Source organism: Lathyrus oleraceus, chromosome 7, assembly GCF_024323335.1.
Source record: "Lathyrus oleraceus cultivar Zhongwan6 chromosome 7, CAAS_Psat_ZW6_1.0, whole genome shotgun sequence".
Classification (NCBI taxonomy): domain Eukaryota; kingdom Viridiplantae; phylum Streptophyta; class Magnoliopsida; order Fabales; family Fabaceae; genus Lathyrus; species Lathyrus oleraceus.
Genome location: NC_066585.1, coordinates 283243684 through 283267988, shown reverse-complemented (window position 1 = coordinate 283267988; position 24305 = coordinate 283243684). Strand labels below are relative to the sequence as shown.

At 39.7% G+C, this 24305-nt stretch overlaps 1 protein-coding gene across 1 annotated transcript; it reads left to right on the top strand.

The window, feature by feature from the left end:
- Positions 1-22657: 22657 nt before the first annotated feature.
- On the top strand, positions 22658-24091 carry LOC127103456 (zinc finger BED domain-containing protein RICESLEEPER 2-like). Its single transcript, XM_051040712.1, has one exon. It carries the CDS (start codon positions 22658-22660, stop codon positions 24089-24091), a length of 1434 nt encoding a protein of 477 aa, XP_050896669.1.
- The last annotated feature ends 214 nt before the right edge of the window (positions 24092-24305 follow it).

The following is a 24305-nucleotide window of genomic DNA, read 5'->3' as shown; positions in this document are numbered from 1 at the left end:
GCAGTGAATATCTTGTTTCACAGTCGGTAAACTTTTTGCTAAGGTAGTATATGGCATGCTCTTTTCGACCAGACTCGTCATGCTGCCCCAATACACACCCCATAGACCCCTCGAGGACTGTCAGGTACAGAATTAACGGTCTTCCCTCCACAGGAGGCATCAGAATCGGAGGCTCCTGCAAATATTCTTTTATCTTTTCAAACGCCGCTTGGCAATCATCATTCCACCTGACCGTTTGATCTTTTCTTAACAATTTGAAAATCGGTTCACACGTGGCTGTTAGATGAGATATGAACCGTGAAATGTAGTTCAATCTACCTAAGAAACCACGAACCTCTTTCTCTGTTCTCGGTTCAGGCATTTCTCTTATTGCTTTTACTTTTGCAGGATCAACCTCGATTCCTTTCTCGCTCACAATGAACCCCAGCAATTTACCAGACCGCACTCCGAACGTGCACTTGTTCGGATTCAACCTCAGTCTGAACTGTCTCAGCCGGTCGAACAACTTGGCCAGATCTACCAAATGCCCCTCTTCTGTTTGGGACTTTGCTATCATGTCATCAACATAGCATTCAATTTCATGATGAATCATATCATGAAACAAAGTCACCATGGCCCTCTGATAAGTAGCACCGGCGTTCTTGAGACCGAATGGCATCACCTTGTAACAAAAAGTGCCCCACGGTGTAATGAACGTTGTTTTCTCCATATCATCTGGCGACATTCTGATTTGATTATAGCCAGAAAAACCATCCATGAAGGAAAACACCGAGAATTGAGCTGTATTATCTACCAACACGTCAATGTGAGGTAGTGGAAAATCATCTTTCGGACTAGCTCGGTTCAGATCTCGGTAGTCCACACACATTCTCACTTTCCCATCCTTCTTCGGGACTGGCACAATGTTCGCAACCCATGGCGGATAATTAGTGACAGCTAGGAAACCAGCATCCCACTGCTTCTGCACTTCTTCTTTAATTTTCATCGCCATGTCAGGTCGTGTTCTGCGCAACTTCTGCTTCACTGGAGGACAATCTGCTCGCAATGGTAGCTTGTGCACAACGATATCGGTATCCAATCCTGGAATATCTTGATAAGACCAGGCAAAGATGTCGACATACTCTCTCAACAACACTACCAACCTGCTTTTGACACTCGCCTCCAAAGCAGCCCCGATTTTCACCTCTTTCTTGACCTCGTCGGTACCCAAGTTCACCACCTCAACCTGCTCTTCGTGCGGCTGAATCACCTTCTCCTCTTGTTTCAACAACCTGGCTAATTCCCCTGGCAGTTCACAATCTTCTTCATCTTCTTCTTCAGCAAGATAGATTGGATTGTCGAAGTCATATGAGGGTGTAACAGGATTGTTATCAATGAGATCCGGAGAAGAATCGCATCTGCATGAATGTTGATTCATGCATTGCTTAGAACCGGTGTGAGACAAAATTGAAAAAGAAAAATGAAAACATTGCCATTTTTATTTTGTTTTTATTTTTAAACTGCAAAAATAAATGAAAAACAGGGAACACCGCTTTTAACTGAAAAACATCCTTTATTAATGATGCGAATTTGCAAATTTAGACATGAGGTGGCCCTTACAATGGACCATTACGTGTCGGGCAACACGTATGGCTTTCATGCATATAAACTGAAAACAGGAAAAATATTACTCTTCCAGCAGAGTGACCCGGATGATCTTTTCAGCCTTCCAGTTTTGGATTCCCATCCCTGGCGCGCACGGCTTTATCCACCGGTCCATGTCACAGTCGCTATCAGCCTCATCACTCATCATGCAGATGTGATCCGGATCCAGCATTCCGGCACTAGTGAAGGTTACTGACGTACGACGCCCTCTGCCCTGTCCTGATGAGCCTCGACCCGGCTGGTACCCCACTCCGAAGCGATCTTTCTTCGCAGGGACATCCATCATTCTGCCCCAACCAGGAGCCTCTCCATTCTTTACCACCTCAGCGGCCTGCTTGTACGAAGATATGGACGGTTTTTCTTCTTCCTTGGCAAAAAGAGCATTCTCCACCTTAACGGTTTCAAATGCTTGGCTAGGCATTTCCCAGATTTCGCCGTCCATTTCCACATATTTAAACGAGGACAGGTGGCTGACAAAGATGTCCTCCTCTCCGCACACAGTGACGACTTGGCCCTCCCAAATGTACTTCAACTTCTGGTGCAAAGTCGAAGTCACTGCCCCAGCAGCATGAATCCACGGCCTACCCAACAAGCAACTGTATGCCGGCTGAATATCCATGACATAGAAAGTCGACTTGAACACCTCTGGGCCTATCTTCACTGGAATCTCAACCTCTCCAAACACGGCCCGCTTCGACCCGTCAAACGCCCGCACAATCAAATCAGTCGGAGTCAGAATCAGTCCATCACAATTCAGCTTAGCCAGAGCCTTCTTTGGCAACACATTCAATGAGGAGCCAGTATCCACCAGCACATGCGAAAGCACGGCTCCTTTGCATTCCATTGCTATATGTAGAGCCCGGTTGTGATTTCTCCCATCCACCGTCAGATCCATGTCTGTAAAACCCAGCCCATGGCTGGCATGCACATTAGACACGACCGTCTCCAACTGGTTAATTGTAATCTCTTGAGGAACATATGCCTTCTTCAAGATTTTCAGCAAAGCCTCTCTATGCCCCTCAGAGCTTAATAGCAACGACAGAATGGATATTTTGGAAGGAGTCTGCTGCAGATGGTCAACCAACTTGTACTCAGACTTCTTGATGATCCTCAAGAATTCCTCTGCATCATCATCAAGTTTTTCATCCGACCCAACCGCCGGTGTCACCACTAGAGTACCATTATCATCAACCACTGCCTTCCCTTTTGCCCTGGCTAAAGCCTCGGCCTTTTCTTTTTTCTCTTTCTCTCCTTCTCCTCCCCTCAGGGCCTCCGGAGCAAATAATCTGCCACTGCGAGTGAAACCGCTGGTACCGGCATTATCCACCTTTGACACGGTGGTTTCACTTGCAGTCTGATCCTCCACCTTCTCGCCATTGCAATACACTTCTCCACCATAATGCCAAGGCACGACATCATCTTTGTCATATGGAATTGGTCCAGGTACCGTGATGGTAACTGGAGCCGCCTCAGCAAGAGTAGACAAATCCACCGGATCAAAGTATATCGTTATGGTGGAGACTTCATCCTTCCCCTTATCGGCTTTCTCAACCAGAATACTTCCATCGTCCATCAGACCCTGGACAGTCTTCCTCAACCATTCACACCCATTGACAGAAACAGTGCACTCGGCACAAACATCATTACAACCCAGGTAGACCCCATTCAGCAATAATTGCCTCTTAACCTCAGCCAGAGGAGTCTTCAATTGATCAACAGTAGACAGCCCAACCCTACTCTCTTCAGAGATAGCATTCACCCCCCTTTGACCATGCGCGGGCATGGGATTAGCATTAACGTTGGGAGATGGTGCGAAGTTGATTGCTTTCGAATCCACCAAGTCTTGAACTACGTGCTTAAAAGCTTTGCAGTTCTCTACATTGTGTCCGGGAGCACCCGAGTGGAATTCGCATTTAGCATTCTCATCATAATTAGCTGGCCTTTGATCAGGTCTCAAAGGTGCCAGCGTCCTCAATTGTACCAGCCCCAAATCTATCAACTTCTTCAACAAAAAAGAATAGGTCACTGGAGGCCTATCAAACTGTCTATCATTCATTCTCCCTCTAACTTGGTACCCGGCCCTCTGAGGCCTCTGCTGAAAGGGTTGTCTCTGTTGTTGAGGTTGTTGTTGTTGTTGTTGCGGTTGTTGATTCTCAGCAGGAATAGTTACCGCAGCAGTGTGCTGGAAGTAACGGTCCCTACTATGTCCCCTCTGTGCATAGACAGCACTGGTATCCCCTTCCTTCTTCCTCTGGCCATTTCCAAAAGGTTTCTTCGACCCTGAAGAAGAAGCTGCACCCTGAATCTTCCCGAGCTTCAGCCAGCTCTTAATCCTCTCTCCAGCCACCACGATATCAGAAAAGTTGGTCACCGGACAACCAACCATCCTCTCAGCATAAGCCCCCTGCAATGTCCCCATAAAGAGATCAGACATCTCCCTATCAACAAGTGGAGGTTGCACTCTGGCAGCCAACTCCCTCCATCTTTGGGCATATTCTTTAAACCCCTCGTTATTCTTCTGAGACATACCCTGCAGCTGGGTACGACTCGGGGCCATATCAGCATTGAACTGATACTGTTTAAAGAATGCGTCCCTAAGATCTTGCCAGTTCTTGATATCTGAGGACTTGAGCTTAGTGTACCATTCCAGTGAGCCTCCGGACAGGCTGTCCTGGAAGAAATACATCCACAGCTTTTGGTCCATGGTGTAAGCAGAGATCTTGCGGACAAAGGCTTGCAAGTGAGTCTCAGGGCAAGAACTCCCATTATATCGGTCAAATGCGGGCGCCTTAAACTTCTGTGGGATCACAATCCCCTCCACTAACCCCATATTTGACATATTAACCACCCTAGGAGTGGCATAACTCTCCAACGCCCTGATTTTCTCAGCCAACAGCTGAATCTCCTTGTTCTGTGGTGGAGCACCGTACTGACCAAATGGCTCATTGTGCATCGAAAACTGATCAGCCTCCCTATCTTCCTCTCTATCATCTTCAACACCAAAGAATGGAGGGAAAAGACTATCTTTCAGATTCTGACCCGGCCCAGGTTGACCACCAGCACCACCGAAACCGCCGGCATTGTTGTTCACCACACCAATAGTCGTCCGCTTTCCACCATCTCTAGACCCCAGCCCCTGGTTGGAGACACCATCCAGGTTCTCACCACTGTTTGCCGCTGAAGCCCGCTCGAGCTTCTCGACCTTATCAGCTAGAGCCTTCTGACCAACTGCAAAACCCTGCATAATGTTGATCAGCTCGTTCATCTTGTCCTTCAACTCGAGGATATCAGTATTTGGGAGATCCATCAGTCTGGGAGTGTTGCGCCTTGTGAAGTATCTGTGTGGACGGGTTGAGTGCAAAGGTACAGTTCTGCGAGCACGAGCAATGATTCCTGTAACAATCACGCACGTTAGAAACAGATACTTGCAAAATAAAACACAAGTTATTATGATCATGCATGAATGTAACGTTTATCCATATGAGGAACACTTTGTCTCTTGATCCTGGCTTCATCGAGACAAATAATAATCCGGCATCAATATTCTGTCATTCAGCGTTTGATTTCAACATACAGATCAGAGATATATGATTTCAGCAAAATACCCCCAACCATGTGTGTGTTTGTGTGAGTGCATACGGTAAAGCAAATAAAGCTTGAAGATCAATCACTGAATGAAAATAACCATCACATAACAAAATGCACAAGAAGTGCCATAGTCATACATCAAAGCTGATACAAATCTCCAGAATCGGGAAAGAAATACAAGCAAATGAATTCCGTCAACAAGCCTGACGGTAATCCAACACGAATGAAAGATCTAGCCTGATGAGGGTCCCACAGATGGCCCTATCTCAGCTTCCATCTTCGCGAACTATGCGGCGAACCTGAGCTCGGTATTCTCTTGCTGTAATCTCCCCACCTCCTTCTGGTGAATCTTCATCTGCCTGAAGTAATGATCTCTCTCAGCCATGTAGTGATCCCTCTCGGCGATGATCTTCACATTCTCTGTTTCCTTAACCTTCAGCTTTGCCTCCCACTCAGCAATGAGGACTCAGACTCTGTCGTCCCTCTGATCTTCGATGACTTTTGCAGCTCTGGCTAGCTTCTCCTTTGTGATGTCGTGCTCCTTTGTCGACGACGCTAAGGCTTGGCTGACCTTCCCATAATAGGCAGTGTCTATCTCAAAGCGCTTTGCTTCCAGGGCATGTCGCTTGTCTTGATCTTCCATCTTCACTTTGATCTCCTGGTTAGCCATCTGAATCCGAGCAACACTCATCTCCAATTCCGCTTTCTCCGCAAGCAACTGATCTCTGGCCCTCTTCATCTCGAGGAACTCTTCCATACTGACAGAAGAACTCGGACCCTCAATCATGGGACACCCAGGATCACCTCCCGGAAATGGTAGATGTGTAATCTCAATTCTCTTCCGCAACCAATCATCAAATAGAGGAAAATACCGACAGTTGACCTTCCCATAAGGAACTTTGCCCTTCCTCTGAATATCACGCCACTCATCCAATACCTGCCTCAGCTTGGCCTGATTGCCATCAATCGGGAAGTAAAAGGACTCCTGAATCTCTCGACTAAGAGGAGGACCCTCTACAGCAAACCCCATCTGTCTCCTGAGAAGCACCGGGTTGTAATTGATGCAACCCTGGACTCCCACAAGAGGCACATTGGGAAGACTCCCACAACTGTATATAAAATCCCGTCCAGCCATACCATTATGAGTCCATGCTATATCAGCAGCCCGCAACCCCATCAACCTGAAGGACCACTTAACAGTAGGATCAAGATGAGCAAAAGCACCTCGGGAAGGCAAATACCCCATAAACCACCTGAATAGTAACTGAGCACAACACCGGATCAGACCCCCTCGTCTCTTCTCGTTCCTGTTATGAACCGAGTAGTAAACATCTCCGATCAGAGTAGGAATAGGGTTCCTCTGCATGAATAATCTGATAGCATTATGGTCCACAAAACTCTTCTGATTAGGAAACAGAATAATCCCATAAATGCTTACAGCAATCAAAGCACAAACCGTTTTCCAATTACCCGCTGCAGCGTGTTCCTTGGCATTAGCTTCCAAGAAACTCAAATGAAAACCAGGTAATTTCCCCTTTTCCTTCAGACCCTCCTTGATCATTACCGGACTCAAATAAATAGCGCGGGAAATCCCAAGGACATCGGGCTCCACCCTAGTAGCATGGAAAGGAATCTGATCACGAATCTGCATACCCAGGATGCTAGCATAATCCTCCATCAGAGGTCCCAACAAATAGTCTGGAAACACAAAACATCTCAGCCCCGGGTCATAGAACTGGAGAAGGGTATGAATGCCGCTCCTGTCGCTGTCAGTGAGTCTGAAAACCATCTTCAGGATACCACCGTATGCCTCTCTGAACATCCCCACATGGTCGGGTGTAATCAATGCTATCATCTCCTTCAGCACACCAATCTCTGGGTCGAAGAAACTGTAGGCAACATCATGCTTCAAACCGGTCCTCATGTCTGAGCAGAAAGTCTCTCACCCAGGATCTCGATCAAAAATGTCCCTGCATATGGGTAAACATGTGTTAGATGCAGGTAAATGCATTATGAAATGATGTTGATGAATGAATGCAATGCATTCCCATCCTCCAAGCCATCTGATCATCTGTTGCTCTGAATCACGGCTCGGATCTCTGAACTGATCACAACCATCTGAGGGAACATGTAACCACAAATCCAACTCAAGGGTTCCGAAATAAACGGAAGAAAAATACATCATCATCATCATCAAACCATCTCTGAACAGATACCCATAATCATCTGAATCGGCCCGGGGAATCCTGAAATAAACGGATCCCCACTGATAAATAACTCGGACAACACTCCGGCATCTCGGCAATAAACGGCCATAAATCCGACTTATAAATATGACTCTGATCCACGGAACAAAAAGTCACCATCAAAGTCACCATCTGAACATGCATCTGAAAGAACCACCCTCCCCTCACAGGTAAATTCTAATCAGGTCACCCTAAGGCGGATAATAGTCTTGACAATCGGGCAAAGATACTCAATGGGTTTGCCCTTTCGGGTGTGCCATTGTAGCTCTCTTAAGATCGTCTAAACCAAAGATCCGGGAAATGATCGGTCACCAGAGTCAACGGCTCAAATGAAGTAACTCAACCAAAGTGGAGAACCCCACAGAGGAAAGCACTATCAAATGAACCTCGTCCGGCTTGTGGTACATCATGTTGCCAGGCACATGTTGACCTAACATGAAGGAGGCAACATGAGACCACACTAGTCCTAGGTGTATACTCGGGCCTGGGTTTTAGCCCCACTCAGAACACCCACCCCAAACAGAGGAACCACCTGCACAGAGGACGGCAACAACATGATAGTATGATGCATGCAAATATTTATGCAAATATATACACTGTTAGAATAATAAATGCAATAAATAAAGCAAAACAAGCAACCTAAACTATCCCAGAACGCTAGGAGAGACTCGCTTAGGGAAGATGAACCAGCACAGGTCAACATCTTGCTTATTTTCCCCAGCAGAGTCGCCAGCTGTCGCATCCGCGAAAAACAACCGGCGGGCTAAAACAAAACAACACAGAGCCGCCACTGCGCGTTATTTATCCCAAAATAGGGAAAGGAAACGCTCAGAGAAACCTGGAAAAAGCATGGTCTCGCGACCAAAGAGAAAGGGTAAGGGAGTCGGTTACGCAAGGGGAAGGTATTAGCACCCCTCACGTCCGTCGTACTCGACGGGATCCACGTTCTAAAAGAAAGAAAAGGTTGCTAGAACATCACACACACACAAGGAACACAGGTGGGGTTAAGAGAAGGGAGCTCGCTAGGACATCGCATCCTATGCCTACATATCTCGTCTGGAACGAGAATCAGAGCTACTGTAGTTCGGCTCACGCACGCCAAACAACACAAACACACAAACAGGCAAACATGGAGCCTGAAGGCCAATCACTGGGCTTACATCAGCATCCGAACCAAAAACACAAAGAGGCAAACGTGGAGCCCGAACGCCAATCACTGGACTTACATCTGCATCCGAACCAAACACACGCACACTGGAACCTGAATGCCACTCGATGGACTTACATCAGCTTCCAAACACACAACAAGAACAAACAAACAACAAGTTGCTAAGGAGTCGGGAACTCGAGCCTAGCAATTGTCAGACAAACACACACAAAAAGGAAAAAAAGTGCCCGGAGAGGTCTCGCACGACCTCCTGCCTACATACCTCGTCTGGAACGAGGATCAGGGCGATGTAGTTCCCCCCAACGGGGGAGAAAGACTAGCCAGACACAAAGGGAAGACACACTACCAGGGAGCTGTACTCGAGCCTAGTGTTATCATGCATCATTACCCTATGTTATGGTTTCTACCTACTTGCACAACAGCAAGCTAATCCTATCCAGGAAGAAAGCAAGCATGCAAGCATCCACAAATCAAAACAAACATTTCAAACAAATATTCACAAAGCACACACTATATCCAGTCAAGTGAGGCTCAAACAAAGGGTTCGACTGCCAAGGCAAGTCATCTGTACAAGGGTAAAATTAGCTCTTAACCTTGCCATTGAGGGGCTAAGGTGAAGCCAGATGAAAGGTGAGTGAATATTAGACTTCACAGCTCTTATCCCTGACAAGGGAGAGCTTCAGACAAAGGAGTGTGGGTTCAGAAAGATGGAACCCTTCTACACTCAAAGACTCTGACACAACTGTACACTGTACAAGATCTTGGGTTTGTGTCCCAATGCATCAACACCAGTTGTGTGAGCAGAGGGACGACTCAACAGAATAGTGGGAGATAGACTGCATATCTCTATGATCCACCAATTGCCTTAATCAAGGTCTTTACCTGCTTGGGGACAAAGTTAAACAATCACAAACATCGCCTCTTAAGGAGGACTTCAGACAGTTGCCTGGCCAAGTAACAGGCCAGGTCTTCCAGACTACATGGAGAATAGGAATTCTACCTCAATTGGTTTAAAAACCAAGCAACAGCAAGCAAGTTCTCAAGGAACTGTAAGCAACTAAATGTACCTGAAATCAATCAAGTATCATCAGTACTCAGACAAACCAACAGTAAACAGCAAATGTTAATCAGTTAATCTGTACAGTCAAACACAAGTTAATGCACACAAGTGCAAGCCATGAGCTCAAACTCAAGCATCAAACCCTACAACACAAAGTCATGTTAGTCAAAACAATTCATAAGTCAACTCAAATTGACTTGAAGCAATCTCCTTAAGCATTGTGCATTTCATCCTGAAAATCCACACCAAACATGAGAAACTGGACCACTAGGCCAAGCCTAGGGTCCAAAAGAGATAAAAAACTCTAAACAGCAAGTGAAAATTATCCAAAATCACAATCAACCAAATTAAAGGCAAATGCAATTGGTCCCATGCTCATATCAATCACCATTATCATTTCATGACCTAAAAGGTACAAACTAGGCAATGTGCAACCTCAAATGACCAAACAAAACTATCTCAATCAAAAGCATACCAAAACATTTCAATTAATTCCACAAATATTCACACCTAAACAGGACACATTCAATGAATAGCATGTCAATTTTCAGCTCAATTGGACAAAAGGAAATAGGTCAATGAAAATCAAGAAGTCCAGACAATTTCAAACAAGCCAACACAAGGCATCCAAACAAGCATCAATTTCCATAAATCATAAAACAGTGACAACAATTAAGAAATGAATGGGATCAAAACCATGATGACCTATAATGTGTCTAGAATGCACATGTCAAATTTCATCTTCATCCAACACAATATGAGAATTTCACAAATGAATTACCAACATGTATCACACAATGTCACAAAATGGTTCAACAGAGAAGAAAATTGTCAATCAATTAGAAAACTCAAGCAAAAAATTCCAGCAAAATTCACATGCAATCTTGACATATCAATGCTCATCCACACAAAATTTAAGCTCAAATCAACATCCCTAAGCATTTTAAATAAAATCATGAAGTTGACCTAGCTTGGTGTGACACAAATTGTCACACCTTAATTCAAAAATCCATAACTAATCAACCAAGTATCCAAAATTAGCAAACTCTACATGAAAATCACCATCAATGAGTCCAGAACATGCACAAAAATTTCCATCCATTTATTTGAAAACCTCATCATTTCATGAAGGATATGGCAAAACATGTTCAAATGTGACACATCACACAAACCCTAGGCCAATTAATTTTCTACACATGCAAAAAATCCACAAAAATCATCATTAAATTCTACACATCTCAATGATCATCATGAAAAAAATCTCACCAAAATTGGACAAGTTTTGAGATCTCTATGAATTTCCTAAGTCATGGCATCAAAATGAAATTAAAATGAAAAAGAAAAATGAAATAACAATTAATTTAATGAGACAATGGCAATCTTGTAAATTTTAAAACACCGGCCAAAACGGCGCCGTTTCAGTTAGTGGCCAGGGCGTGTTCTGATTGGTTGATGGTGGCGCCAAACAACAATTTGAATGGAAAAGCAAAAAATATGGATCAAATGCGTGCATCAGCTTCTTCTCCAACAACACAATTCCAGAAAATTTCCAGCAACGCATGAACAATGAATCTCCACCAAAATCAACAAGCATATAACCAAAAGAACCGTCTCTCAACATAGATCCAAGATATGTAACTCATTCAACCTAATTCTAACCATGGCGAAGGGATCGATCAAAAGAAGAAACGCACATCAAACTTCCAAACATGATTACTCTCTCCACAGTTAACCAATTCAAAAACTAATCACATCATGCTCATCTACACTGAAAGATCTATAAAAGCCACCTATTAATTTAAGCAATGGTGAGATTCGAAAAAATACCTAATGATGAAGGCAGTGCTTGATCTTGAGGTTTCACGATGCTAAAGCTCCAAACAGATGATGATTGAGGTATAGGAAATTGAATGGAATAGCTAGCTCGATCCAAAACAGCTCCAATTGCAAGAATTATCAAATCACCATTGTTATGCTCACTTTGAACAGTTGAGATTCTTGAGGCCTTTGCCACGAATTCACCAAAACAGATGTGGATTAAGGTATGTGGAAGATGAATCAAAAAGAATTACTCAATTTGGTGAAGATTTGATGAAGTTTTGATCAAAAATCCTTGATGAAGCTTGAAGAGTTTGAGATAAAATGGAGGGAAAGTTGGTTACAAATCTTGAGAATTGTGATTGTGTTTACAAATTCTGTTATGATTAACAATATATACTCCACCTTAATCCACTTCTTAATCTCAAATTAGCAAAATTTGGAAGATTAGTGAAAATGCAATTTCAATGAAAGTCCAAAAATGCCCTTCTCCAATTATACACCATGACAGCTCATGACAGTTCATACAAGTCCTAAATGATATTTGGAGTGTGTTGGAATGGTTCTCATGTCAATTGGCCTTGTACTTCTCAATTTCACTATGCCATGCCAAAAATACACTTAAATCCACTTGAAATTTGACTTTTTGCATTGACCATTTTTGATGAATTTGGATCACACATCATGAAAGTACATGTGAAATGGAGTTTGCTCATAAAAAGATCACTCAATTTGGGCCTTCCATGTGAAAGTTATGCCACTTTGATTATAGGCCTTTTTGGAAAATGAATGGACCATAACTTGCCAACCATACATGGGAATTTCAAGTTCTTGGACTTTTTGGAAAGGTGAGACCAAGATCTACAACTTTCATGTTGAACAAATTTTCATTTGAAGCTTTTTTGGACATGTAATTTTGTGGTGAAAAACTTTCCATTTTTGGAAACTTTCATTACAAGTCACTTTCTATTTTTGAAAATTTTTTGTCTGACTTTATTTTCTTCATTCTTTAGCTTTGAAATGTCAAATGAAACTTGTTTCAACATGAATGAAGTGTATCCAACTCTCTCCCACCTCCAAATCCATAAAATCAAGCACAGTTGACCACAGTTGACTTTTTCACCTGATAGATGAATTTGGCAATGCACTGATCAAGCTGAGCCCCAATTCTCTGATGAAATGGCTCAAGGGTGAAACCCTAGCCTCCATAAGCTCAATACAATCATGAAATGATCCCCATATCCATTGTAGACCCCATCTCCTTGTCATGCCCTGATTGGCCCAATGCAACTGATTAGGGTTGACCAATGGTCAAAACCCTAATCCCAATGTATCTTGATCAATCTTCTGAATCTCTTGGAGGATATCAAGACCATGATGATGATGATGTATCACTTCAAACAAGATGAAGACCAATCTCCTTGAGAACCACAAAACCCTAATTTGGACCTCCACATCCTCAGATGATTAATGACCAGTCCAATGAAACCCTAGCTTGCACATAACCTCTCCATCTTCTGATCAAGACTGGTGAGGATGACTTGCACAATGTAACCACATGATATGCAATATGCAATGCCTAATGACCTAAAAATGATATGCCATATGTTAAGCTAGTCCCAAGAGAGGAGGGCAAATTTTGAGGTGTTACAATATCACATAGAGTGGCGACTCCGTATCACCCACAGGCTAATGGTCAAGCCGAAGTCTCTAATCGTGAGATTAAGAGAATTCTTGAGAAAACTGTGTCAAATTCGAAAAAAGAGTGGTCACAAAAATTGGATGAAGCGTTATGGCCATACCGTACCGCTTTTAAAGCTCCAATTAGGATAACTCCTTTTCAATTGGTGTTTGGTAAAACTTGCCATTTGCCGGTCGAATTGGAGCACAAAGCCTTGTGGGCTCTGAAATTTTTAAATTTTGATAAGGATTTGGCCAGTGAGAAAAGGAAAGTGCAACTGCTTGAGTTGGAAGAGATGCGCAATGCCGCATATCACTCGAGTTGGTTGTATAAAGAAAAGGTAAAAAAATATCATGACAAAAAGCTTCGAAAGAAAGAATTTGTGCCCGGACAGTTGGTCCTATTGTTCAATTCCAGGTTGAAGCTATTCCCCGGAAAATTGAAATCAAAATGGTCTGGGCCATTTCGGGTCAAAGAAGTCAAGGAATATGGAGCTATTGTCATTGAGGATATGGAAAAGAAAGAGAGTTGGACAGTTAATGGCCAACGTTTGAAGGTTTATCTCGGAGGTCATGTGGATCGCGAGAGCTGTGCTATTTCCTTGGATGCTCCTCTGTAAGCATCGAACCGTCGAGCTTATCCGACGTTAAACAAGCGCTTGTTGGGAGGCACCCCAACATTGTAAGTATTTACCGCTTTTTGTTGTGTTGGTATTGGTGTTCAACTTGAAGAACCTTGCTGAAATGTGCATTGCATGCTGTTTTGAAAAAGCAAAATACTGTCATGCTCGCTAGCTGCTCGCTAGGCGAAGGCAGTAGCGAGCTGATTCGCTAGCTGCTCGCTAGGCGAAGCAGTAGCGAGCGCTGAGTGGCAGAACTCATTTAATTCTCAGCAGGCCACTCTTTTGGGCCCAAAAACCACTTTTAGTTTGTAGTCAGCATCTCACTCACTCACAATCACTCTCACATTCATTCTCACTAAAACCCTAGCATTGCATTGCAAACCCAACCTTGCATCTCAATTTTAAATCGATCTCTCAAATCAGTTTTGCCCTTTCTCCATTACTTTATGCTTCCAATTTGTAAAATTTCTGAAGTATGAGACATGTAGGGTGAATTTGGGACAGTGGGTATTATTAGGTTTTGGATGTGGGTTTAGATTTGCATGTATCTTAGAATGATTCTATGCAATTGTTACAGTTGCAGGCGCGTGACCCCTCTGGTGAGCACTCTCTAATGACGCGTGAGCAGTTTCTGCAGCACGCTAGCTGGCCTGTGGACAGGCCTGTGTTTGGAGAGGGGGCGGGTGCTGGTGCATCTGGTGCTGATACTTCTGGCGGTGCTGAGGATGGTGATGACGACGATGATGATGAGGATGATACCGGTTCTGAGGCCGGTAGTGATGAGAATTCTGAGTCCTTTGAGGGCTAAGTTTGTTGTATTTTTCATTTTTTTATTTTATTTTATTGTATTTTTAGACTTGTAGTATTTTGGTTTTGATTATGTACTTTTGGGGTGTTTTGTCCCCCACGCACATTATTTTTAAAATTTTGAAGTAATGTTATTATTTATGTTTTAAATTTTTGTGTTTGGTTTAAATTTCTTTTGTTTGTTTGGTTTAAATTTCTTTTGTTTTAATAAATTTTTGGTTGAATGAGTGTCAAACCTTCTAGATTGGTTGCTCCTCAAAGAAGTATCCAATGAAGGTGCATCTGAGCTTGGATGGCAATGATAAAAATAAACAAGTGAATAATGCTAAGGTACATGGTTACCTCCGGTTAGAATTTTAGAATGCATTAAGAACTTTACTCTTTTTGTATTTGAATATTGTTCTTTTTGCAACATATTTGAATGAATGTTTCATCTAGGACTTAGAACCACAAATTGTGAGGAAACCTCAATTGTACACTTAAATGCTGGATTCTAATAAACTTTGTTGATTCATTTGATTCATGTTTTGTCTTTTATTATTGTGAATATGTGGAAGCAATTAGAAATGATCAAGGCGCTTGTTTTCTTTTGAGCACAACCAGTTCCAAATACAACTTACCCGTGAGCAGAGAGAGTATTCGTTAACCCCTTTGAGCTTAAACAGTTGAATCTCTGCTTGAAATAAAGCGAGATGTCAAAAATCTTTTTTCTTGAAACCCGGAAAATTTTGATAATTGTTCTTTTGCCGTAAAAAGTCAAGAGCATTCACTTAGGGTGAGTAAGAGATAAGTTGGGGAGAAAGAAATTGAAAATCGGTAAGTGCCACAACTCTTGAAAAACCGAGCAAGCATTGAAAAAAAAATAGAAAAGAGAAACATCTGTTTTGTGAATACGATGTGAAAAGAAAAGAAAAAAAATAGAGAAAATGAAAATGAATGCTTGCTTGGAAGAAAAATAATGAAAAACAAAAATTGAATTGTGAAATAAGAGTTGTGAAGGTTTCAAATGAGAAACAAAGGGAACGAAGTTGAGATGTGTGAATAGTGTACAGTGAATGTCTCTTTTGCATCGGCAATTTCGATTTCAATGGCCTTAGAAATGACCCTTGTTTGTAAACCTAACCAAGCTACAACCGGAAAAGTCCTTAGTGATCTCCGCGCTTCCGCATTTCCATTTATAATTGTTAGACATTGTATGAATTGAATTGATTTCTTCATTGTTTGTTGGAGAGTGAGATTATTCCCGCGGTTGCAAACGCGTAATTTCTTCAATCCTTATTCGAAGAGGAAAGATAGGGTGATTCATTCAAGATAATATTGTTGTGGATTGTTACATGTTTTACATTACTATAAAGTTTTAGTTCTTGTGTATTATGTTATTCTAACCATTGGGAACTTGTGCCTGGTTGATTTTCTTGTGTTTGAGCCCTTTTATCCGATTTCGGAGAAACCTTTTTCTTAAAGCAAATCCTCTTGTCCTTCAAGAGGCATACTTTTCTTGAGGACAAGCAAGAATCTAGTTGGGGAGAGTTGTTAGATGCCCAAAAGTGATGATTTGAGCTATCAAATGTGGGCATCTTTCACTCCTTTTTGTCGTTAAAGTGTTCGAAACCGCCTTTGCTTTAGATGAATTCCAATACAATGTTAAACGATCTTGGTACCTTTAATTTGTGCGTTATTGTGCAGGAATTAGGCATGAAATAATAGAAAATGAAGGCACAAGAAAGTTGGCAAAGGGACCAAGAAAAGAATGCATTCATCAGCATGCTCGCTAGGCGAGTGCTGTGGCGAAGTGCTCGTTAGGTGAGCTTCCAGCGAGCTTCCAGCGAGCTTCCAGCGAGCTTCCAGCGAGCATCCCCAGAATTTTGCAGTAGCAAAGTCAGCAAACTCGCTAGGCGAGCAACCAGCGAAGGAGGTAGCGAACACTCCCATACTTGGGCAAATTCACAGCCAGCACTTGCTCGCTAGGCGAGCCACTAGCGAGCTTCCAGCGAGCAATTCCAGTAGCAAAACCACCTAAACTCGTTGGAGCGAAGGTGGAAGCGTGGGCTTCGCCTAGCGAACATGTGAAATCTGGACTTAGATATTTTCTGGGCGCAGATGCCTCAGGTAGCCTATTTTGGGGCTCGCTAGGCGAACCATTCTGCTCGCCTAGCGAGCATGACAGCTCAGAGAGCAGTACTATAAGTAGCAGGGGCTACTTTTTGGAACCCATACTTTGTACTTTTGATACTTTTTTAGACTTAGATATTTTCCAACATTGTTCTAGAGACATTTTGTAACCTAGAAACACTTTTTCTTCATCTCTTAACATTGTTCTACAAAAAGAAGGTGGATTCCCATCCAATCTCGATTCTTCGACTTGGATGTTGATCAACCTCCTTCCGAAACTTGTTGACCAAGATACCATGAAAATGAGTAGTTAAGTCCTTCATTTTGTCAAGGTTAGATGTAGATGATCATAAGCTTTGTGTGTATATGGGATGATCTTCATTTGTAAACTCTTTAATGATGAATGTATGGTGAAAACTTTGTTTTATTGATAACTCTTTGTGTTGGTTTATGATCGAGAGATGTTTACCAACTCTTTACCTAGGTTTTCATCCAATCTTGTTTGTTAGCTAGAGATAGTAATGAATGATTTTGTTCACCATAAAGTTGAACCAAAAAGTTATCATTTTGATAGATTGTGTTAGAGATAAACAATGGATCAAAATGGGAAAACTCACAATGTGTGTTAGAGATAAACACATTGGGAGGATTTTGTGAAATAGTTTATCATCTAAAGAAGTTTATGAGTTTTGTTGATCGAACATATATATGCAAAGTGATCGTTGAACCCTAACTTTGACAATATTTCTCAAATAGAAAAACCAAAACTTCTACCGCATTTCCTTACACTTTTATGCAAGCTACCGTGACTAAAACCAAAACCCCCCTTGTTACTACGAGTTAAGAATTAAAACAATTGTCGAACGGCGGCGATATCTCACAATCCTTGTGGAGACGATAACAAAAACCCGACACTTAAGTCTATAATCAACAGTACTCACATCACAAAATTTGAAACGGTTTTCATTATCTAGTAATAAAAGTGTTTGGATTACGAGATATTTCTAATGTTAAATATTTATTTTTATGTTTACACTAGTAGTAATAATTTGACTTAATATCCTTTTTGGTCTCGTATTTTAAACTCGAAGTTTATTTTGGTCCCTTAACTTAAAAAAATTTATATTTGTCTTTTAACTCTTCAAAAACTACCATGTTAGGCTTTTTTGTCTAATTAGTGAAGGAAAATTCAAAAATTGATCGCTAAATTTGTCACTTTGATGAAAATGACTAACATGGTAGATTTTGAATAATTAAGGGACCAATATGGACCTTTATAAATTAAGGGATCAAAATGAACTCTGAGGTTAAGATACATGACTAAAAAGGATATTAAACCTAATAAATATAAGTGGATTGTGAAATATATCAGGTACTTGAATATAAATGTTTATGATCCATCGAAGTCTTAAAAGATAAATGGAACGATAAAAAACTAAATATTAAATTCTAGCTTAACATCTTTCAATTTTCAGATGCCAAAACAAATAAGGTTTGAGTTAAATGATCATTGTCTACTATTTTTGTCAAATTTGAATGCATCCATATTATAGTAAACTTTTATAGAACTTGATTTATTTCTCTACAATTAATTGTCATATCATATACACACAAATGTTTATTTTTCTCGAAGTCTAGAACCCCTTAGAATTACCCATTTCTAACCTCTTTTTGCTTTAAATATTTTCTTTGTTAAAATTAATCATTTGATTCCATTGGATTTGGTAGTTATAATATAACACAAGTTGTATGTGTAACATGGTTTTAAGTTTGGAATTGCTCTAGAACAACAACCTTCTAAGTTTCGGGTGGTGGTCCTAACAGTATATACCATAAAAAGAGACCGTAAAAAAGAAAATTATCAAGAGTATTTCTTAATTCATTTGTTTAGTATCTAAGTAATCAAAAGTATTTCTTAATTCATTTGCATTCATTTTTAAGAAGTCACGAGTTATTCTTAACCTTCATTGTATTAACATCTAAGGATTAAAAAATCAAGAGTATTTCTTAATTCATTTGCACTCATTTTTAAGGAGTCAAAAGCACTTTTTAACCTTTATTGCATTCATTCACATCACCCAATGACTACGAAATCAAGAGTATTTCTTAATTTCATTACACCCATTCATATTCACTTGACGATTAAGAAATCAAGAGAATTTCTTAATTCATTTGCATTTATTTTTAAGGAGTCAAGAGTACTTATTAACCCTTATTACATTTATCATTGCCACCCGATGACTAGGAAATCAAGGGCATTCCTCAATCTCATTGCGTACTTTTCACATCATCTGATGATTAAGAAATCAAGAGTATTTCTTAATCTCTTTGTATTCATTCATAACCATAAACATATCACTCTATTGCAAAAAAAGGGCAAACTTTGGGTAAGTTTGATATTTAAATTATCTTTCACCATGCTGATTTGAAGATAAACGTTCTTCATATACTCTAGTTAAAGATGTTTAAATAGGGGCAACTGCCATACCCTAAATTTTACCCTGAGTTTTTCACCTGTATCAGCATAGCGTAATCATTTCATTTTATCATGCATCTATCATTCATCAGGGTTTAGATGAAAAGTCGGGAGTTCTAACATTTCATCCGATCTTGATGACATTCATTCAGTCATCTGTTGATTAAGAAGTCAAAAAGCTTGTCACCTCAATTTTAATGCATCGTCCATTCCCTTGCATCATGTTTCAGAGGTCCAGAGAGTGACCGTCAAGAGTATTGTTGTCATATGAATCTTTATAGAGTTTTGATTGTGACTGATAATTAGAAGCAAAAAGTTCAAGAGTGATTTCCTTTGCATATTATTGTCTATTCATAATTCCTCGGTTTGTAAACCAATACATTCACAAGACATTTGCACCATCTATCCATCATAACATGCATTTTATTCGGCATAATGTTTAAAATGTCAACCAGAATAATTTTTTGGATCTACAGACAGACCGGTTGAGTCAATTTTCAAATATACGTAAAATTAGCGGGCAAAAAATTTTGAAATCGAGCTTGCAAACGTCAGTTTTATTAATCTATGGTTCGCGTAGTTTAAACCAGCGTGCTCGTTTTATTTTTCCGGCTCCTTTTTTGGTTGCAGTTTGATCAGCCTGAGCCTTTTCAACTGAGTCTTTTTTACTTCAAAATTTGATTAAAACTTATCTATTTTCTAGAGGTTCATTTCACATTGATCATTTTAGTGCATTCATTTTAATTTTCGAGTATTTTTCGCACTCGATTTTTATTCATTTTGAGTCTTTTTATTTTTGTTCTTTGTCAAAATTTTCGAAAAATACTAATGGATTTAATTATATATTCAATTGGATTTTATTTTATTTATTTTAAAATATATTAATTTTGTTCCATTTTATTACTAAAATCATTTTAGTACTCAAAGAATGTCTAAAAGGAGATTGTGGATATTGAATAAAGATGTAACCCTAAATTACTTACCATATAATTTACTTTCATGGTCAATTTAACGGATCGGTAGCCACACCTTGTTACTCTTAGTAGGGTTGGACAAGGATCCGAAGCCCGGCCAAAACCGTAGGAAATTGAAGAAAAAAAGAATTTGGCGGGTTAAGATGGGTTAGCGGGTAAGTGGGTCTAATTAATGGGTTAAACCAGTTCTTAATGGACGGGTCCGGGTAGGTTTTACTGAATCGCGGGTACCCTGACCCGCCCGATTCATAGACCTAGGCAAAACTATGTCGTTTTGGACTAGGCTTTACTACCACTCTCAATCTCATACTTCCACTCATTTTCTCTCATTCTGTTTGTTGTTCTCTCCTTCACTCCTCGGCCGCACACCATCATCACTCACTAACCCTAGCTTCAACTCTCACCACCCACCATATATACACCATCACTCACCATCCACTATCATTAACCACCATCAAATGAAGTTTCAGTGTTCATTCAAATCTCCTCTCACACCATAAAACCTTATCTTCAACTCTCACCACCCACCATTGATCCACCATCAGAATGGGTTTCGAAGGATCTAGTATCGTTGATACGTGGAAAGCTGGAATTCGTTCTTCATTATTTATAAGTTTGATTCTTCATTCATTGTTTTTATCTTTTTTTTTTATGTGTATGATTTTGTTCTTTGTTTTGTGCATGATTTCCAAGTCGTGTTTTGTCCATCATACAGAGTTTTGTTAATTCATCTTCAACTCTCCTCTCACACCATCCGAAAGTTTGATACCCGGAAAGCTTGAAAGTAAGAGGTTCTGACATAACTTTTATCTATTTGATTGTCCATTAACAACAATTTTAAGGATGGGTTCATTGTAATGCAAAAGTTTGGTAGTTGCAATTGGGCCATAGCTAATTTACTTCTATTATTAAAAAGTCTAAAGTCTACAAAATCGTAGTAACTTTTTTTTGGTGTATCATTCTTTATCTTATGTTGTATCATTCTTTACCTTGTGATGTTATTGATGTTTGATTTGGAGATATGGATCAATGTCAAAGTAGCATGGAAAGAGTCTTAGAGCAAGACCAGTGTAATTGTAAGTGTATTCGACTTCATGTATTTGAGATGTATGCTAATTGGGATTGTATGTGTTGTATGCATATGAATTTGGGTTGAACTGGGGTTGTTTTTAACTGATTTTGAAATTGTTTTCAAATTGATTTAAAACTAACCAGTAGTGTATGAGATTGTTTGAAATGTATGCTAATTGGGTCTGTTTGTATGTCTTGTATGCATATGAATTGGGGTTATTTTAAACTGATTCTTAAAGTGTAGATGAACAAGTCAGTAGATTGGATGAAGTTGTAGGATTTGAATACAATTATTGAAATTATTACTGGTATGCTCATGCTAATGATAATTTTTTATGCCATGAATATGTTTTATACTTAATCCCATTTTTTTTTATCTCATTTAACCTGTTTAATTTTTATTTATTTTATAATTTTTTCAGTGTTGAAGTAAATCATTTAATCCTTGATCAAGACAAAATCATTATTCCAAAATTGTTGAACTTAAATATTAATTTTCAATGTCAATTTACTTGGTTTAGTGTTTAATTTGTATTTTTCAGTTTCTATTCTAAACTACATCATCTACGACTTTAATAATATATATCACTAGGTTAGCCAATACTTTTATATCTTTCTAATACTTTAATAATATATATCACTTATTTAGCCAATACTTTTATATCTTTCTGATAACTATTTAGAATGACACTTATTTAATTGGGATGCTGAATTTATTCTAAGAATTATTTTTGTTGTTAATCATTGTAACTATAGTTTTAATAATAGTAGTGTTATTCTAAGAATTTATATTGTTATTGTTGTCTTTGTTATGATTCTTATATATCAATGTAGTAGTGTTTTAAGTACTGTTCTGGTGTGGTTATTGTTGTCTTTGTTCTGTCTCTTTACAATTCTTCTTGATGTATCAAGTATCATTACTCTCTTTACAAAGTTTTTATTGTTAATCATAGTTTTAAATCTAGTAGTGTATGAATTGGAACTTTTATTTGTTGATTGGTAGTTCTTGATTGGCTTATTCGTTATTTCAGTGATTGGTGATCCTAATCAAAATCTACCAATTAATGAAGCAGGTTCAACTATGCAACCTACAAAGAAGAGGAAATCTAGTGCAAGTGGTTCTAGGCAATCATCTGCTTGCTGGGAACATTTGATTAGATTACCCGATGACCTAGTTGATGCACCCACTGCAGCCTGCAAACACTGCCATAAAAAATACTTGTGTGACCCTAGGACTCACCGCACCACCAATTTGAACCACCATATTTTAAAATATCCTAAGAAGTCCCTTGTTGTGTCGACTGACCCCACACAAACTATTTTAACATACCCAACTGTAGATGGTAAATTGGTTTAAGTTAGCTCTAGATTTGACAAGAAAGCTTGTAGAATGGCTTTGCCAGTTTTTGTAGTTCTAGATGAGCAGCCATTTAGTGTAGTAGAGGGTGAAGGATTTAATTTTCATTCCAAAGTAATGCAACCCCAATTTACCATCCCATCTAGGCGTACAGTAGCTAGGGACTGTTTTCAGCTACACTTGGATGAAGAACAAAAGTTAAAGGCTTTTTTTAAGTCTGACTGCAATAGGTTAGTACTTACTATTGATTGTTGGACTTCTATACAAAATCTCAACTACTTGACCCTTACTACACACTTTGTGGATAACGAATGGAAGTATCAAAAGATAATTATAAGCTTTGTCGTAATTCTAAACCACAAGGGTGAAACTGTAGGTAGGAAGATTGAAGAAGTGTTAAAGGATTGGGGAATTAGGAATGTGTCAACCATAAATGTTGATAATGCCACTTCAAATGATGTTGCTGTGACATATCTAAAGAGAAAAATAGCAAATATGAATGGGTTAGTGGGGGATGGAGAGTGTTTTCATATGAGGTGTTCAGCTCATATTTTGAACTTGGTGGTAAATGAGGGTTGGAAAGATAAACATTTATCTGTAATTAGTGTTAGGGATGTTGTTAGATTTGTTAAGTCCTCACCTCATAGGGCAGCCAAGTTTAAAGAATGCATTGAATTTGCTGGAATAACTTGCACAAAAATAGTATGTCTTGATGTTTCAACTCGTTGGAATGTGACATATTTAATGCTAGAGGCTGTGGAGAAGTTTCAGCTCGCTTTTGAAAAGCTTGAGGATGAAGAGTCGAGCTATAGGGAGTTCTTTATAAAAGGTAATCCCCCTAGTAATGATGATTGGGACATTGCTAGGGATTTTAGCGCTTTTCTAAAGTTATTTTATGAAGCAACTAAGATTTTTTCCACCTCTCAAAATGTGAGTTTGCATACTTGTTTTCACCAAGTGTCTGCCATTTATTGTGAGTTGAAGCAAGCTACTTCGAAATTAAATGATTTTTTTGCAAGTTTGGGTGGGGATATGATGGAAAAGTATAATAGATATTGGGGGAGTGCTGATAAGATGAACAATATGATATATTTTGGTATTATTCTTGATCCAATATACAAGTTAAGTTACATTGAGTGGACGTTTAAGGACATGTATGGAGTTGGATCAAAGTTTGGTAGTGAGTTGGTAAAATCTATAAAAAAGAATTTACAAAAGTTATATGATTGGTATAAGCAAGCTTATGACCAAGAACATAATTCCACACAACCTCTTGGTAGTGGTGGAAACAATGTCTCCAATGATAAAACAACTGCATCTACTACCCGTTCATCACTTATGGCTATAGTCGATGCTTTTGAGCAATATTTAGAGGAACAAGACTCGGTTGATCAACAAAATGAGCTTGAGGTGTATAATTCTAGTAAGTGTATCAAAAGGGATCCTAACTTTGACACTCTTGTGTAGTGGAAACGCAATTCACTCGAATATCCTATTTTATCTATAATGGCTAAAGATATTTTAGCCACACCAGTGTGTACTGTTGCTTCTGAAAGTGCTTTTAGTACAGGAGGGAGAGTCATAGAAAGCTATAGGAGTTCCCTAACTGCTAAAATGACCGAGGCTTTAATTTGCACTCAGAATTGGTTAAGACCTTCTTTTACCTATTTCAAAGATATGA